This window comes from Athene cunicularia (genome assembly GCF_003259725.1).
Source record: "Athene cunicularia isolate RWA chromosome 5 unlocalized genomic scaffold, athCun1 chr5_part3, whole genome shotgun sequence".
NCBI lineage: Eukaryota > Metazoa > Chordata > Aves > Strigiformes > Strigidae > Athene > Athene cunicularia.
The window spans coordinates 7,466,524-7,483,531 of NW_020799103.1; the positions used below are offsets into that span (position 1 = coordinate 7,466,524).

The 17,008-nt window shown below is 39.1% G+C and overlaps 1 protein-coding gene across 10 annotated transcripts in view; it reads right to left on the reverse strand.

Annotated features, from left to right (window-relative positions):
- The window catches only part of NAV2 (neuron navigator 2), a 417,220-nt gene that overhangs the window by 163,674 nt on the left and 236,538 nt on the right, over positions 1-17,008 (reverse strand). For all 10 annotated transcript variants that reach the window (XM_026850748.1, XM_026850747.1, XM_026850744.1 and 7 more), the window contains exon 2: positions 5,005-5,122. In XM_026850748.1, the coding sequence (XP_026706549.1) occupies positions 5,005-5,122 (118 nt within the window). The remainder of the gene's footprint in view (positions 1-5,004; positions 5,123-17,008) is intronic.

A 17,008-nucleotide genomic window follows, 5' to 3' on the forward strand; every position in this document is an offset into this window, starting at 1 on the left:
TTTTTTGTTTGTTTTTAAACAGTTGCTTTTACTTCCTCTCAAAAGCTATGTTAAACCAAGGCAACTTTCCCTTCCACTTGTGAACCTACAGTTTTTGTCAACCACTTGGTGATTCCTCATCACTTCCCAATAACTGACCACTTCCTTTTATGCTCTTGGCATTCTCTGCCACAGATGATTTAGGATGTAGATGACGAGAAATCAGATGAGCAACAAGAACTGGAGTTTTTGCTCCAATTTTCCTGGCCCATCAGGTGATGTATTTCTCCTTACCCTGGGCAATCCCTTTTCCCTGGGCAGGTTTCTTCTCTACCTTTTTTCCTTCTAATTCACTCCCAACTCACATACAGCTCTTGGTTACTCCTTTCTCTAGATTAATGCCCTTCTCATCACTTCCTGGCTGGTGCAAGTGTTACAAAAAGCAGGTGTAATCATGAGCCACCAAAAAAAGCTGGTGATGGGGCAAGCTGCCTGCTGAGCTGATCTTCAACTCATACCTCTCTACTGAACCCAGAAGGACAAGGCCTCGGAGGCTTAACCTAGGCTGGGGAAATGCTTCAAAGTAGCCCAGAGGCATATCTGGCATTTTACAGGAATCTGCCTAATTCACCATGCGACTGTTCTGATGCTCTGCTGGACTCTTCCCCCTAGCTCCAAAGAACAGCTCATTTGCCTTTCTCGTGGGGATGATTGGGAAGAAAAAAAAAAAAAAAAAAAAAAAAAAAAAAAAAAAGAGATAGTCAGGAATGAGATCAAAACGTGGGTGCTCACAGGCAGTGTGATGTTACAGGGGATCTTGGAAACGTGTCCAATTTCACAGCTGAAAAGCACAGCTTTCTGGCCGAGATAAACAGGCAACTCTCACAGCTACTGTTTCTATCTGCCATGTAGAAACACCACATCATTTAGCATAAACTGGATGTCACAGGCAATCATAAAGGCTTTAAATTCTCTTTCAGCCTTGAACAAGATGTAAATTCACAACCACAGAAAAGTGAAATGCAGGGGATTTTTCCCAAACTGACTGCAAGGATGCAGAACTTCCTCCCATCACCCTCTTTCCTTCCATGTGAATACAATGAATTTGGTTCAAACGCTTTTAAGCGTTGGAAAACTCTTCCCATTTATACACAGATGGAGGGATGTACTAAGGTGGACAGTAGAAACCAGCTGTGCTCTATAATGAAAGTAGCAAGGAGTGACGCTGTGCTTTCACTAGCTGGTTCTGAATCAAAGCTTGGAAAACAGTCCCTAAGGAATATTCGGGTTTAAGTAGTTCAACAGGAGGCATTTATGAAACTACAAGCCGAAATTATATGAAAACACAAGTGAAAAGGAACCTCTGAAGTTGTAAAAAATACTTTAAATCTACTAGCCAGTCAGCTGCCAGTGTCCATTTGCATACGTAAAGGTATGCATTCCTGGTGAAAAAAAAAATAATCTTCAACAAATGCCATTCCATCAAATGTCTGAAAACTTATAATCAATCAGATCAAAAATGTTTCAACAAGCATTATACAGGGCAAAATTGGCTTTGTATAATTAATTATACATTTATATGGACAAAAAATAACACAATTATATGGACAAAAATAAGTCCATGTACTTCATAATAATGAATTAGTCCTTCTGTCACAACCTTAGCAGCTCTTCTGCATTACTCAGTACTTTAGGCATACCCTTGGACATGAGATTACTTATCTTGAATGTATGAATGAGTATTTTCCAATGCAATTCCTACATTTGCACAGGAATTGTCATCTGTAGCATTTAACTGAACAGCCATTCAAATATTAGCAAAATGAACCGTTGTGTAATGTCCCACCCAAAATATAACAGGAGTTACCACTCGAGAGTACTGCTAGGCTTGATCCCAAGACTCTGGTTTGAAAGATAAACCTGTAATCTGCCCCTGCAAATGTCAGAGTACAATTCGCATGCAAGCAGATAAAAGCTGTACTGACATAAGCCACAGCATGAATTTCAACTGGAATAATTATCTAGAGTAATCGCAAATGACTTAAAGATCCATTCTGTTTAAATTAATGCAATTCATTTCAATCGGAACACAGAGTATTTAGATATACCTGTAAGATATGCATACCTAAAGCACCTACCCTAAACCAGGTGCCCGCCACCTCCTATAATGGTGCACCCATTGCCCAGCACAACACTGATGTCCACATTTCATTTCTTATTGGAACTACTTTTATTGACCTGAATGTTTAACACTAATACAATGTCTGCATCCCTATTTATAAAGCCACAGCTTTTATATCTGATCTGACTTTGGTTGTATTCAATCAATTAAAATAATCCACAAACCTAGGCATCAGTAGGAAAAGTCCTGTTGGACTGAGTTGAAGTTTAATTTTAGCATTAAGCCTTGAAAATTGAAGGTTCTCACAGAGAACTAACTGGTAATTTGATATACTACCAATTTCAGAGCACACACAGACCCAGTACATCTTCATTCACGAATTTAAATACAGCCACTATGTTTATATGGCATTACTAATGCATATATTAATTATGAATTCTTTTACAAACTCATAAATTGTAACTGAAATAAGCCAGAATACTATGAACTTATTTTAACTGACTTGCAAATAGAAAAAACTGTCATCATATAATGCTTCTGTATTATCAATAGCAGTTTTGAAGTCTTAAGATTATCTCCTCTGAAGTCAAATGCAGCAATGTTTAGTTTCACATCTTTTTAGATTTCCTACTTGTTTGGATGCTAAATTGAAAGAACTGACTAGTTATTATTAATTTTAGAATTTTATTTTCCTAAACATGCAGCTATTTCACTTAAAGGGAAGCAGAAAGGACTGCAATCCCTGTCTCTGTATCATCATTGACTCTTCATTTAAAAAAAAAAAAAAAATCACATTCATTCTTTTTCCAGCTTTGGATATTAAGTAGCATTTCAAGATTCAACATCTGCGATGCAAATCTCAGATGGTGAACACGAGAAAAATTGTATCACTAATAATTAAACCTCAATCAATTTTGATGACTTTGGATAATCTCCAGATATTCCAGGCACAGGAGGAGGAAAGGAGGAAATCTTCATGGACGCTTTTACACATAGGACACCACAACATAAAAAAAGAAAAACCTCTCCTCCACTGCATGCAGAACCCTTCTTAGTATGCAGTCTTGTTTGTTAGGGAAAAAAGCTTCTATTTTGCAGGCTACGGTTAAAGCTGCTTCTAGGTGTGAAAGTTATCACCATCTTTGTGACAATGAGATGCAGTGTGCCTAAGGCCATACACAGCAGATACAAATGACTTTTTCTTCACTGTTAAATTGGAGGATTAAACTGAGAATGTTTCAATATGGACTTTCTTTCACATGGGAAACATTCTTTAAAAATGAAATCTTTCGCTTTGTACTTTTAATTTTTGAAAGCTTGCAGACCTAGTCTTAGCCAAAAGGCAGCTCTAAGAATAGCTAAAAAAAATATGCAAAGGTGAATCAAAACAAAATACAATAAGCAGTATTAGTTCTGTGTGTTTTAGAGGGAGTAACTTTAATTTCTTAAGAGTTTTCAGAAGTCGATACTCAAACAACTACATGTAAATGTCTGGTACAACCCGGTTCACATTTTCACGGTGGTATTCTTACACACGTGTTCTCACAAAGAAATCTTCTATAACAGTGTTAACGCAGGGTAGCCAGGTATGCACAAAAGGAATCAACAGCTAACTGCTCTTGGGTTTCCAAAAATTGTACCTATTAAAAGAAACAGATACAGGATGAAGCGTTGTTCGCTGTGAATACCAGCACACAACCCATTCACGGCCTGTTTTTATACACCTGCAGCTGCATGGCAGATCTGTAGAATGCTGCTGAGATATAATGTTGTTCTACAACACAGAGACAAAAATCTTTTTTGACATATTCCAGTGCAGCTCTAGTGGAGTCATTGGAACGATGCCTTGCAATTTCATCCCAGAACAGGGCTTGCAGATTAGTACCTTAAATCAAGGAACCAGCTCATTTACAGCATCTAAACACATATAAATATGCATGCACTGATGTCTTGTTACTTCACTGCTGTCTTCTTAATTTGCATCTCAAATCTGTCAGTTTGCTTCTAACAATAGTTGTCCTAATTCCCATTAGCAGGCATTCTGATTCCATCAATCTCCACTGGCCCATGCATGTGTTTTGTGGCATCCCAAGTACCAGATGGATGAGCCTCTGAAGGAACTAATGAAGGATCCAGGCCCAAGGGAGAGGGACAATCTGTACCTTTACATGGGGCCAATGGAGAATTGTTTAAACCTTCATTATCTATGAATATTAGCGAAAACTGAGGGAACAAAAGGCTCTGTAGAACTGAGCCTATATATGTCTTAATGATAAACGATCTTCTTCATTTGAAAACTCATTATGAAATAAGATTTGTTTTTTCTGCCACATAAAAATTATATCCCTTCTCCCTTCCTAGTTGCATATGTGAAAACTATACTAGGGCACATGGAAAACAAGGAGGTCATTGGTGACATGGCTTCACTGAGGGTGAATTGTGCCTATAAATCAGGGGGCCTTCTACAATGGGGTTACAGCACTGGTGGATAAGGGAAGAGCCATCCAACTGGAAGCAGGAGGTTCAACACAGCAGTCCAGTACCACTGTGAATTATATTCAGACCAATCCCCCAAAGGTATCACAAATAGAGATACTGAAGGCTAATAACATCCTTGTGGACAAAAAAAATCCCTCATCGGTTGCTTTTTTAGCATTCAGTTCTGTGGAGCGATATTGCTGTGTCAGGAGATCTTATCAACATCAAATATTTTTCCACTATGCTTTAAGACGAGGCTTTATCGAATTAATTAGCAAAGTCTCTGAAGGAAAATTATCTACATAATTCCATGCAGTTTGATGGATTCTGCCACCCCCCTCCCCCAGTGTTTATTTAGAAGATAAAGGCAGTGAATTTCTGAGAGAGTTGGTAGACACCTGGAAGAAAAACAGAAAGTCACTCACCTACAACCTGGATTATTTCAGCTAGTAAGACTCCATCAGTCACATCTTGCTGTAGATCCTTTATCAATCTCTTGTGACCAGATTTTGCTAGATAGTGATTAGCCCAATCCGTATAAATCTGTTAGGAGAAAGATAAACAAAAATAAATTATTTGTCATAACACCAATTTTAAAAATGAGAGCTCTTTGTTTCTCTCAATATCCGAGAGGCGGATTTAAGATCACAGCTTTTTTGCTCTTTGAAACAAGTCAACAACATTAAAATTCAGGCCATTGTGCGGATCAAATATTCAGCTTCCTCTACTGTGGCTTTTCCTATTCAGAAATTTGACATCAAAGCTCGCAGAAGATGACAGTAAACTCCTGAACATGCTACAGCTTAAATGGACCATCAGGTGGTGAACAATGTTCTGTATCAGTAACAGGCGCATAGAAGTGATTTCAGTTTCTTTGGGGTTTCTTTTGTTTGGGGTTTTTGGTTTTGGGGTGGTTTTTTTTTTTTTGCATTTTCCCTTTGACATTCCTTCTCTGTATCTGATATTGAGAAATTTGAAAGATTCTTTTCAAAGAATCACTTCTGGTAGATACTAGCCATGTAACAATTTCATTTTCAGGAAACTCCTCCATTACATTACCCAACAAGCCATTAAAGGTCTTAAAAATCTACCCATCCTAATAAATTCCATCTCCCAGACTAGAGAGGCCTATTAACTTGATTTTAATCTCTCAAGAAAACTTTTAACTGTTGGGATTTATTTTAAAATGTATTATCTGAAAACTAACCAAACAAAACAGTCAAAATCTCTCTTTAATTTGCATTAAGCACTGCTCACCACATGCTAGCACAATTTATCCAAGATCACCAGAAAACTTGTAAAATCTTTTCATGCTAGGTTACCAAAAAGAAGGAAAAATACCCAATTAAGAATTTCTGCTTATGAATAAATAATATTTCTTGGGTTTTGTATAGGAAAAAGTTTAAGGGAAGACTTTTTTATATGATCTAATTATATTCCAAAGAAATAAAAGCAACTAAGTATTAGGATTTTATCTTTTAAAGTCCCAGACAAATACTAAGGTTCACCCCTACTCTCAAGAGTGTTCAGCATATCAGAAATACATTCATCACAATTCAGCCGATCAGTAAGCAGTAGATTCAATGTCCTTCCTAGACCATGACCCATGCCAAGTCTTCACCACCCCTTACAAACCACCACGTAATGGGTTTGGGTTTTTTTAAAATTATAGTGCTATGCTGGCGAGGATTGCCTGACACAAGTGGCTGAATTACTGACCTGGAGAGAAATCCCTGTGCAAGTCTACAGGCCTCAGAAGCCCAGGGAAAGCTCTAACAGTGCACTGCCCAGGAACTACAGTTTTCCTTCACACCTACTGACAGAAAGACAAGAGGACGAGGAGAAGCGCCCTAGCCCTCAGGGCTCCAATCACTGGGCTATGAAAATTTCTATCCCCAGCCTTAAGGAGCAGATGTAAATGATGGCCACTGATTCTGACTGCTGGTAAAACACTGCTGAGACATAACATGGGTTCAGAGCCATTCCCCCTCCACCACCCCATTCCTGAGCTTTGCATCCCCCAATATCACTGCATATCAACACAGATCCTTTAAAATACTGACTAATACCACCAAGCATAGACATGGCTACTAATTTCAGAAGCATCTTCAGCATCGCATTGAAAATGCAAGCTTAAGTCCTTCTCCTTCACAGAGTCAAAAGCCAACTGCCAAGTCTGAGAGGCAAGTATGTGCCACACAGGATGGAAGAACCTGGAAATAATACAAGGATTGTAATTTCACACTGCTCTTGCACTTGCTGAGTCAATGTTAATATGATAAAAATGAGGAACAGACATTTTCATAAGAGTTATTTTGGTTATAAAGTCTTAATTTGTATTTTTTTTTAACCTATAAAACACCACTGGTAGCAGCAATGAACAAATCACTCAAAATCTGAAACATATGTCCCTATTTTCCATCATTTATCCTCTAACTTCCATCTCTAGACCAGGGGGATATGCATTTCCTACACTAACAGCATCACAAAATGGAACAGAAAAACACACTAGAACAACTCCATGAAAAAAACCGAGCTGAAAAAAACATTTAAGTGAAAAACAATGAAATAAACACTGAGTACACAAGTGATTTTCCTAGCTGACAGAAAAAAAGGGGGAAAAAAACACCCCACACCTTGCACAAACCAGACATTGTGTTCCTTAAGTCCTCCTACAAGAAAACATTTTCATTTTCCATAACAGGAAGATATTTCTAAAGATCCAACGACTTCAAGGAACTAGGATTGACATCAGCTGTTTTTCTGCCACGTTTCTACCCTGCTTATCTGCAAGCAAAGACATTATCAGAAAACAGGTTGAAAACTATTTACTTCACAAATGCAAGGGTCCACACACACACACCCCTACACCGTTACTGCAGTTTAGCTGACAAACAATTTATCAAACAGAGTAAGTTTCTTTTAATGGGAGGGCTGTGATTAATGTCCTAATTTATCACAGAAGGACTCTCAGCAAATGCAAGATTATACTTCGATGCATCAGTTCCAGCCTGGATCATTTCCATGATGCAGATAATCATGCTATCAAAGAAATGCTTGGACCAGCCCTAGAGTTAAGATAACACAGGAACAGAGAACAGGCAGAGCAGACCCCTCCTGGCAGAGCCTGAAATGACAGCATCAGCAAGACCTTGAGAGCTAGTTAAGGATTGAGTTTTAAGTCAAATAATAGCGTGAGAATACATGGCTGGCATTGCAAAACTGCTGTTTTGGAGCTGTTTCCTAGTGCACTAATTCCTGCTGCATCTGGGACACTAGAGCTTATATCCATACCCTGTAAATAAACAGAACTGCATCAGAGAGATCCCTAACTCCTTCAACAAATCCTCCTGGTAAAGGAGACAACAGGAAACACTCCCAAATACCTGATTGTCTCCAATAACACATAAAGAAACTCCCTCTGTTGGCAAATCATTCTTGAAATCTCTACTTTTGTGTGCTGAAGTCAATGTCTGTGTTTGGTATCAGAACTGCAAACAGCGCTTTTATGCTCACTGTAAAATATTCCATGAAATGCATCAACAGTGCATATCAATATAGAGAAAATATTTGTTTCTGGGGTATTTAAGGGCGTGGAATATTATTTCATTCAACCAGTTGGTTAAGACAGACTTTTGCAGGAAAACAGAAATATAACAAATCTGTGTTTCTCTTAAAAACTTTATTATACCACCCTATTTTGCAATATGCTTAACATGCAAATTTTTTTTTTTTTCTTAAACTGACTGGGCTATATATTTAGGAGGTCTGAAGCGTTCTTATTTCAGTATTATCCAGGCTTATTGTAGTAGCTCTTCATTGTCAGTGCTCATTTTTATGGCATATATTAAACTAATTATGGAAACTTTCCAGGATGTTTTCAAAACCTGTTTGTTGCAAGTCTTTGTAATGTATTACACAAATACGATTCCTAATGTTTCTTTTCCTTTTCCATACAAACAAGTGAAAAAAATATAAATGTACAATGGTTGCTATTTCTAGACACATGAAAAATGTTTCAAAGCACATAGTGTTTTCAAATGTTCAAAACCAAGCAAATAATTGGGAAAACAATAATAAAAGAACTAGGAAAACACTGCTGAGAAACTCCATTCACATATGCTTATCTCTGCACGTGAATTTTGAGTGTTCTTCAGGTATTTTCAGCAAACGGGTTACAAAGTCACATGTTTGAACATTCACATGAAAACTACCTGAATGGTCGCCTAATAAAAAGACACAAAATTATGTGATATGAAATATTTGACTCACTACAACCATACAGATGCTGCCTTATTATATATACATCTACAGGCTTTTAAAACTTTTCACTGATTTCACACAGTATGAAAATCAGTGGAGGCAGCTTCATTATTTTAGTTCAAAAAAAAATAAAGCAAACAACACGATTTGGGCATTATCGCCATAAGCAGGTCTTTGTGCCTGAAACCAGTCAGTTTAATGTTTAACTCGGGTCTAAGTTCTGGCTTTTGTTAAAGGTAGACTCAGCTGTTTGGTAGCTTTTTTTTTTTTTCCTCCATAGTCTATGATCTTAGGAATTCAATTATCTTGGAACAAATTAAAAACAAATGTGAAAGATTCCCCCCTCCCCAATCCATCAGGTTTGAATTAAGAGCATTACAGGTCAATACAGATTTTGGAAATATGCAGTACATGATGAGTCACAGCTAAAAAACTACTGCATAACGTAGCAAGGTTTTGAGCTAAACCCCCTAAATTCTGAAGCTTTTGAAAGCTGTCTGTAAAGAAAAAGGCCTGAAGATAGTAAGTCTTCAATCAGTAAGAACACTACATTTTGAAACTTAGTGGTGTTTCTTCCCCCTCCCTTTTCCATAGCCTTCTATCTGCTTGGTTAAAGCATGTTTCAGATGAAAGAGAAATCTTGCTTTCCAGCTAGGAGACCTCTGCACTTTCTTGTCACTTCAAGTCCCGCGTAACTTTTCTGACTGTACTGAGAGATCACATCTATCACACCCAGAGCACACCTCAGACCACCTGCACCACATCTGAATACAGAATCAGCAGAAAAGGTGCTTTTTGCAGAACCAGTTGTTACTTTGAGAACACACAGCTACCATTAAGCAACTTGGGGAAAGGTGGGGAACGCACCCACCAGTAAAAAGCAAAAACCCTGAAGCTTCTGTCTACTTAAAACTAATTCATACGGTCTTTTTAACCTTGGAAAAATCAACCAAAAAGCTGTATAAACTTGAGCTTGCCTGGCTAGCCGTAACAGTCTGAAACTGGCATCTCAAACTGACACGTTCCTTTCTCCAGATACCATTTTGGAGGCAATAAGCAGATAAATGGGTCTTCAGTCATGCTGATGGGCTGGTGGTTCTTGATCTGCTGGCAGATGAGGCCAAACTCAGCATCTGTAGGACTATATTCCTCTGTTCCCATAATCAAACCCAGGAAATGGAGTGTGAATAAAGTCATGAGAGCAATGAATCCAGGAAAACCCTTTAGACATCATAAAGGAGAGCCAGTATATCCACAGCACTGCAATTACATTAAGGTGCCAGGTATTATCATGTACTCCAAGGTCTCCTTTAAACAGAATTCAGTCCCAAATGGGAACACAACTACCCAGTGTTTTTTGCCTCCCCACTGGTACTCTGAAATACGCTCATTATGAAAAGGGTTCATACAAAACTCCTTGAAAAGGATTTCCATCTTCTTTGCAAGTAAGTAGAAAATAGGTCTGAACCTCTTCCTTGTTACTCACTTCCACAACAAAAATCTAATTATAATAAATGCCCAAGTACATTTCTTTCCCTTCCTCACCATGTCAGTTCCTAACTAATCAGACACTGATTGTTTTCTTCCAATAATTATCGTGAATCAGGCTTTCATGCATTTGATAACAGCTGAAGAGTATCTTTTTAACATCATGTAGCATAATTAGAGCAGAGCAAGGCTTTTTTCGTGACTGAATAGCAGGGTTAGTCACATCCATGAACTACACCAGAACACCCATTACAATGCAATGCCTGTGCGGCTGCTAACCCAAACCACACTGCCTACTGAAGTTCACAGGGAAAAAACCACCCCAAACCCCAAAAATAGACACAATATATTGAGATGATCCTAATGGAAATGCCTGCACTTGTTACAATGCTATGTTGGGAGGAAAGCCCATCACTGCTGCCCAGTGCATGGCATTCACACATTCAGAGTCATGAAATCCCCTTTTTTGACTGGTAACGTTAACTGCAGTCTTACGCTGATCCAGGATACACTCTAATACAATGATATTTATTAAGAGATATCACACTGCAAAGCCCAGAGGTAAATAGCTAAAGCCAAAGCTTAGCTGAAAAACTGATCTCTCGGAAGCATCTCTGGCTCCAAGGGAGCACCCTGAGGATATCAGCTATTTTGAAGGTGTACAGATATTATGGCCTTGACAATAATACGTTTTATATTTTCCTGAGTTACTGGCAAAAAGACAACTAAAAAGCACAAAAAAAAAAAAAAAAAAAAAAAAAAGTAGTTTAACAGCATTTGTCACAGACCTTTTATCAGGGATTTCTTACAATTTGTGGCCTTACTTGCCCCCATGTACTTCCTAAATCCTGTAAGGAAGTCTGTATCTGCACATCTACACCATGACACAAATCCCACTTAAAAGGACAGTACTGGCTCTTGTAGAATGAGTAAAGCTTTGTGCTGCTACCCAAACGGCTATTTAGGGTTTTCTCCCCTATGTAAGCTCTGGCAAGAGAGAGAAGAAAGAAAGAAAAAAAAAAAGCTGAAAAAGCAGGGCACAGAATACCATATAACATGTGCCCAAATTTCTCTGCGATAAATAAAAGACATTAGTGGGCTTTGAGGAGAGCACTCTATCTGCTCCTTTAATAATACTACTAAAGCTATGTAGAGAGTAGCATATGAAGCAAAAATAAAAATACGCTGTCCTCAGGATGCCCATGAGCGCCCAGCTCAGAGGGAGAGGTGGACATATAGAGCAGGCAGTGAATGGTTAAGTCTCCTCTCCACTCAGAGATACTGGAAGCCCCTTGAAAGTCGAGATGGGAGCATGGACACTTTTTTACTCCACCCTACCAGAATCTGGCATCACTACTAGCAAAAAGAAAGGAAACCACGAGAATCTCCAAGTCTGAGGTGATAATAGGCTGGGTTGCAGGCAGACACCTTCTGATAGGCAGGGGAGACAGTAAAACAACCTTCCTGAAAGGAATCCACACGTTTGCAATCCCCTAAAATAGTTGTCACAATAATTAGCTACTAATTAGAGATGCCACTAAAATACTATAAATTATCTAAAGTGCTGGAACTTTCCGGTTACCATGAACTATTGGGAATGCAGCTGTAACCAGTTTAGGGTTTGGCTTCCACTTCTCTGGGGAGACAAAGGTAACTGCTCCTTTTTTTCATTTATTAAGTGGAACTAAACTAAATGATTTATTCTATTCACACGTGCAAGTGTTTGTTGGAACAGCTTTAAATTATTAGTCAGTTGGTGGGAGGTATTCCACTGAATATTACATTTTACTGGACACTTACGTACATTAACTACCCTTTGGAAGTTAAATAGAGAAATGGGTAATTTAAACAAACACCACCGGGACTATTTATTTCTCTCTCTTTAAAGCCTTATTCCCGACTGGGGAGAGCTATTCTTATGCATATGACAACTATTCAAAAGCAATGGGCTGACTCACAGCACATGCAGCCAAGCATGCGTGTACATTTTAGCATGCTTGCAAGCCTTTCCAGGAATAGAGCCTCAGCCTGGCCACACTTGAGGGCAAGCACTGCTGCCTCTGACTTCATGTAAAGCAAACCTCTGGTGGACGCTAAACAAGTAATACACTTTAAATCGCCTAACTAGCATCCTTCTTACTCCTATCCTACTGAATGTTTTACTACATTTAATATAGAAGAGGAGAAAAGAGGTATTTTATTTCCCCCCCCTCAACTGTACGGTTTCTGAGCCCCATTACTGACAGGCATTGCCTATACAAAGGAGTAAATATTTCACACCAAAGCAACATTTTCCTACACACCAGCTAGAAGGTGAAGCAAGGCCGGCAATTGTGCTGGTATCCGGCAGGCTCTGCTCTCAATGCTCCCATTATACACGTTTGCCATATACAAATCCCCTTCAAGCTGGAACCACACACTAAGCCAAGCAGGTGGCCACTCTCTTATTCCCCCTTGCAAAACATTTTAAGTCCTGAATAGAAATGAGATTACATTCACACCTGCATCAACTTCTTTGCATATCCAAAAGTGAAACAGAGTTTAGTTTGCGGAGCTGATCACCAAAACCCATTCCAAGGCGTATCTGGCCACGGTGAATCAAGTGATTTGATCTCATGCCAACAAAATAAAATTGACCTTAGAGAACAAGAGCAGTAAATGCACTATATTTTTCTTCAGCGTTTTCTAAAAAGTTACCTCAAGCACACACCAAATTATTTTCAAATATCACAGATCTCATACATGAAATAAACCCATTTACATTTATCATCACACATGAATAGCAACAGAAAAGGGCTTATCTGAAAAGGTGATACATTTCAACTCCGAAGAGAAACCACATAAAAATCTTTAAAAGATGCAAGCTGCAGGAGGGAAAATAAAAAATTTTTTTAAAAAAATCACTTCTGAGGCTGATGTTAGATACTGTTCAACAGCACCACTGCCATTATCAAGGAGCCAAGAGCTGCTTACTGTTTTATAATGGTCACAGGAAAATTTACTTCTCCCACGAGCAGGGACCTGAAAGGTCATACTGCTTATTGGCATATTTAACATCAACGTATACTGCTCGAGCCCAGCTTGCTCTTCCTTCGCGAGGGGTCTACGGTTAAATGATGATATATACGCTGGCATGTGAAGCTTGGATGGTTAATTTTAGCTGAAGTCACGCAGGCACGGTGCTCAGATTTCTTACACTGTCACATTTTACAACTCCCACCCCTCCTGCAGCTCTTCCCTTACACCCCCACTGCTCCCTTCTCTTACTACCATCTGTAACACTGAGCTGCAATGTTTGACATCAATTTCAAACAGGATCAATATATTTTATATCCACACTCATAAAATGAAGCTACTGGCAGTAAGCATAAAGTTTGCCAAGTCTTTTGTGTTAGATGCCTCTAGGCATTAAAAGATATTATTAAAAAGATCATAATTTTTTTTGTTTGTGGGGTTTTTTATATTGGTTGGGGTTTTTTCCCACAATCAGAAGACTTTCTGCCTACTACAGGGACAACACCCTTCATCTAAATGCTCCTCATGTCTGTGGACATTTAAGCTTTGAATGGCGATAAAAAATTCGCATGCCACAAGAATCCAGATACATCCCTTTTTTGAGCGTTCACAATATCGATCAAACATTTGAAGGTTGTATCTATCGCAAACACAAGCCACAAAGCGTAAGGCTGAGTGGACACCCCCACAGGCTGCCTGTTTTCCCGACCAGGCCTGGTACGGACAGCAAGGGCTGCCTGCCCTCTGGCAAGACCCCACCACATGCAAGTCAGCCCAAATCTCAAGGTCTGACCACGCTGCTGGTATTCCTTAAAAATACAGAAAATTGGCCCTTGTAAGCATTTTGCTTGAAATTTTTATATTAAAAAAATAATGTTGCCGGTGTTGACAAGGTGAGAAGCGACGACTGCTTCACCTCCCCTCTTGCCAAGCTGAAGGATAGATGTCTTGACATTTTAACCGTGTATTTTTCAAAAGGCACACTTCTGCCAGAGTAAAATCTATACAGGTCTTTTAACTGCTCCATGAAAAGTAAATAACTTGGTAGCCACAGTGTCTCCACGTCAGCTGACCCTCCAGCAAAGCCCACTGGCTGCCAGTGGAGGTGTGTGTGTGTTTTGGGGAGGTGGGGGATGAACAAGAGCTTTGAAGTTCGAAGAGAATATACCATGACTATCCACGACATGAAGTAGCTGCCTTACCTGCAGACCCCTAAGTGCTGTGCCTCTGATGTGCCCAGAACACTCCACAGTGCTGTGAGCAGCAACTGCGCAAACATAAAGACAAGACAGGCACCTGGTTGAGTGTGAGAAGCAGGGAAGTTTGCACGTGTTCCCCCCAAAACCCTGACCGTTGAAGGGAGAGATCTAACTTCAGGCAGATAGAGCCTTCACTGTATCTTTCTGCAGTGAGGATCCTATACTGCAATACTCAAACGCGGTCAGCTCCCACAACTCAACCTTACTGTGGCACGCTTGGCCTGTGACAGTAAATAAGTCTTCTAAAGTTTTCTAAGGAAGACAAACTCATTTTCCCTATTTGGAAAAGGTGTGGCAGACTCTTCCAAACAGCTGCTATAACTTCACTGATATTTTTCACCTGGGGTTGCAAATCTGTATAGCTTCAGTATCAGCTCTTCTGGGCAGAGAGCCATGGCTGCAAGCGGGATCAAAACAAACCACCACTGCTGTATTGGACTCCGAGAAGGAAAGGGTAAGGCAAAGGCTCTAAAAGATAATAATCTAAAGAGAGCTGGAAATGAAACCTGACTTGCCATGTAGCATCCTAAGCACAAATTCATTCCTCTATTCCATTTTCTCTTGATTGCTTAGAGGCTTAATTCAACAAAACAACACTCACAGTTGTGAAGCAAGTCCAAATGAAAGCAAAATTGTTCTCAAAGGCACACACTAAATCATTTCAACTCTTAGTGATGTGTGAAGATGAAAGTTGTTTGATCCAAATAGTGAGGCCAGATACATTACAAAAGCTTTTCTTAATTTTTAACAAAAGCAGTTTGCTGTGGGGATTAGGGAATTAGAGAAATTGGCCTTTGTCTCACACAAGAGACCAAATCCTAGCCCTCTTTCAGCCAAGAAGGATAAGGCAGCATTCCCGTTTGGGTCTGCTTAGTGCTTGATTGAAAAAAATGAGTCTTCAAAACCAGAGGTTGGGTAGGTTCAGTCCATACCAACATGCTGAAGTCACCAGCAAACTATCCTTCACTCCCGTGAAGGATGTCTAATGCCACTCAAAACCCAGTGAATCATCTGCACTGCCTTTCTCACGCTGCAAAATGTAATTTAGTTCAGGGTCCAAGATTTTTCACAGGAGGCAACACTTCTGAAATTGCCAAAAATTGGTGAGAGGTGGTGCTCTCTAACACTTGGAAGGATATAAAGCAAGATGTAACCAAGACACATATGGAAGATTAGTGCAACTGAGTTATGAAGGCCAACAACCTATTCATCACTGTATCTGCCAAGCAAGATAAATGCAAAATCTGGAGAGAGAAGGAACAAAAGAATGAGAAAAAAGCCCTCAAACTTGAGGAAGCGCTTGACCACACACTTGCTTCAAGCATGTGCTCAAATCTCCGATACTTAGCACACATTTAATTCTTCCAAACAGAAATGCTGTCCTGGAGTTGATTGTTAAAGAATTACATATTAATTCCATTATTTCTAAAGATGATTGATGGTAAAAGAATGAGAAAGGGACAATTATATTTCTAAAATGTTTTTTGCATATTCTACCCAGGCTTCTATTTCTAACATTCTTCTAACGCTCCTGCTCTTGGGCACTGTTGGAAGTGGGACAGTTGGCTAGACAAACCTTAGGTGGGACCTACTTTCAAAACATCTATTTTTACTTTAAGCTGCATTTTTCAGATAGTGAAAAATACTTTGTGACAGCTGAGCATTAATTTGTGTGGCACAGACTCGATCCCAAAGACACAGAAAAAGACTAAGAATTTCAGAAGGGTTCAGCATCCTAATTACAGACAGATTATCACAGGAGCTCAACTTCCACACAGCCATCAAAATAAATACACAAATTTTCAAACGCTTTTAAAAAAACTAAACGTTAGATTTCCAACACTTTAAAATCTGATATTTGCTTTTTGATGAGGAAGAGGAAAAAAGGAATATATACATGTATATATTTACGCTTACAGATAGATGGGGGGACACAGCCCACACAAGTGTCTGGCCCTGTTTTGCTAATGAGAACTTAAGATAAAATTCTTGCATTTGAAAATACTAATAACCATTTATCCATAGGTGGCAGCATTTCTGGTTTTGTTATGTCATTACTATGTTGTTGCACATACTACAAAGCAGGCTAGAGCAAAAAGCTTTCTGCATACTCAAGCATCACCAGGGTTTTGCCACATTTCACACAAAAAAATAAGGGGGTCTTCATAAATTCTTCTTCCTAAGCAGTTACCAAATCATGAAATTGTTGTGGTTTGGGTTTTTTTTTTTTCCCCAAAAACAAAAAAAAAAATAAAGTGCTGAATTAATTTCCACAAACATAACAAACCTAACCTAATCATTTTGCAGTTGGCCATCTGTTTCACAGATACGAATCTAACTGAATCTTCTACTGACTGGTAACTTTCTAAATTAAATTGCCTGTGATGACCCTGCTTTCAGCTTA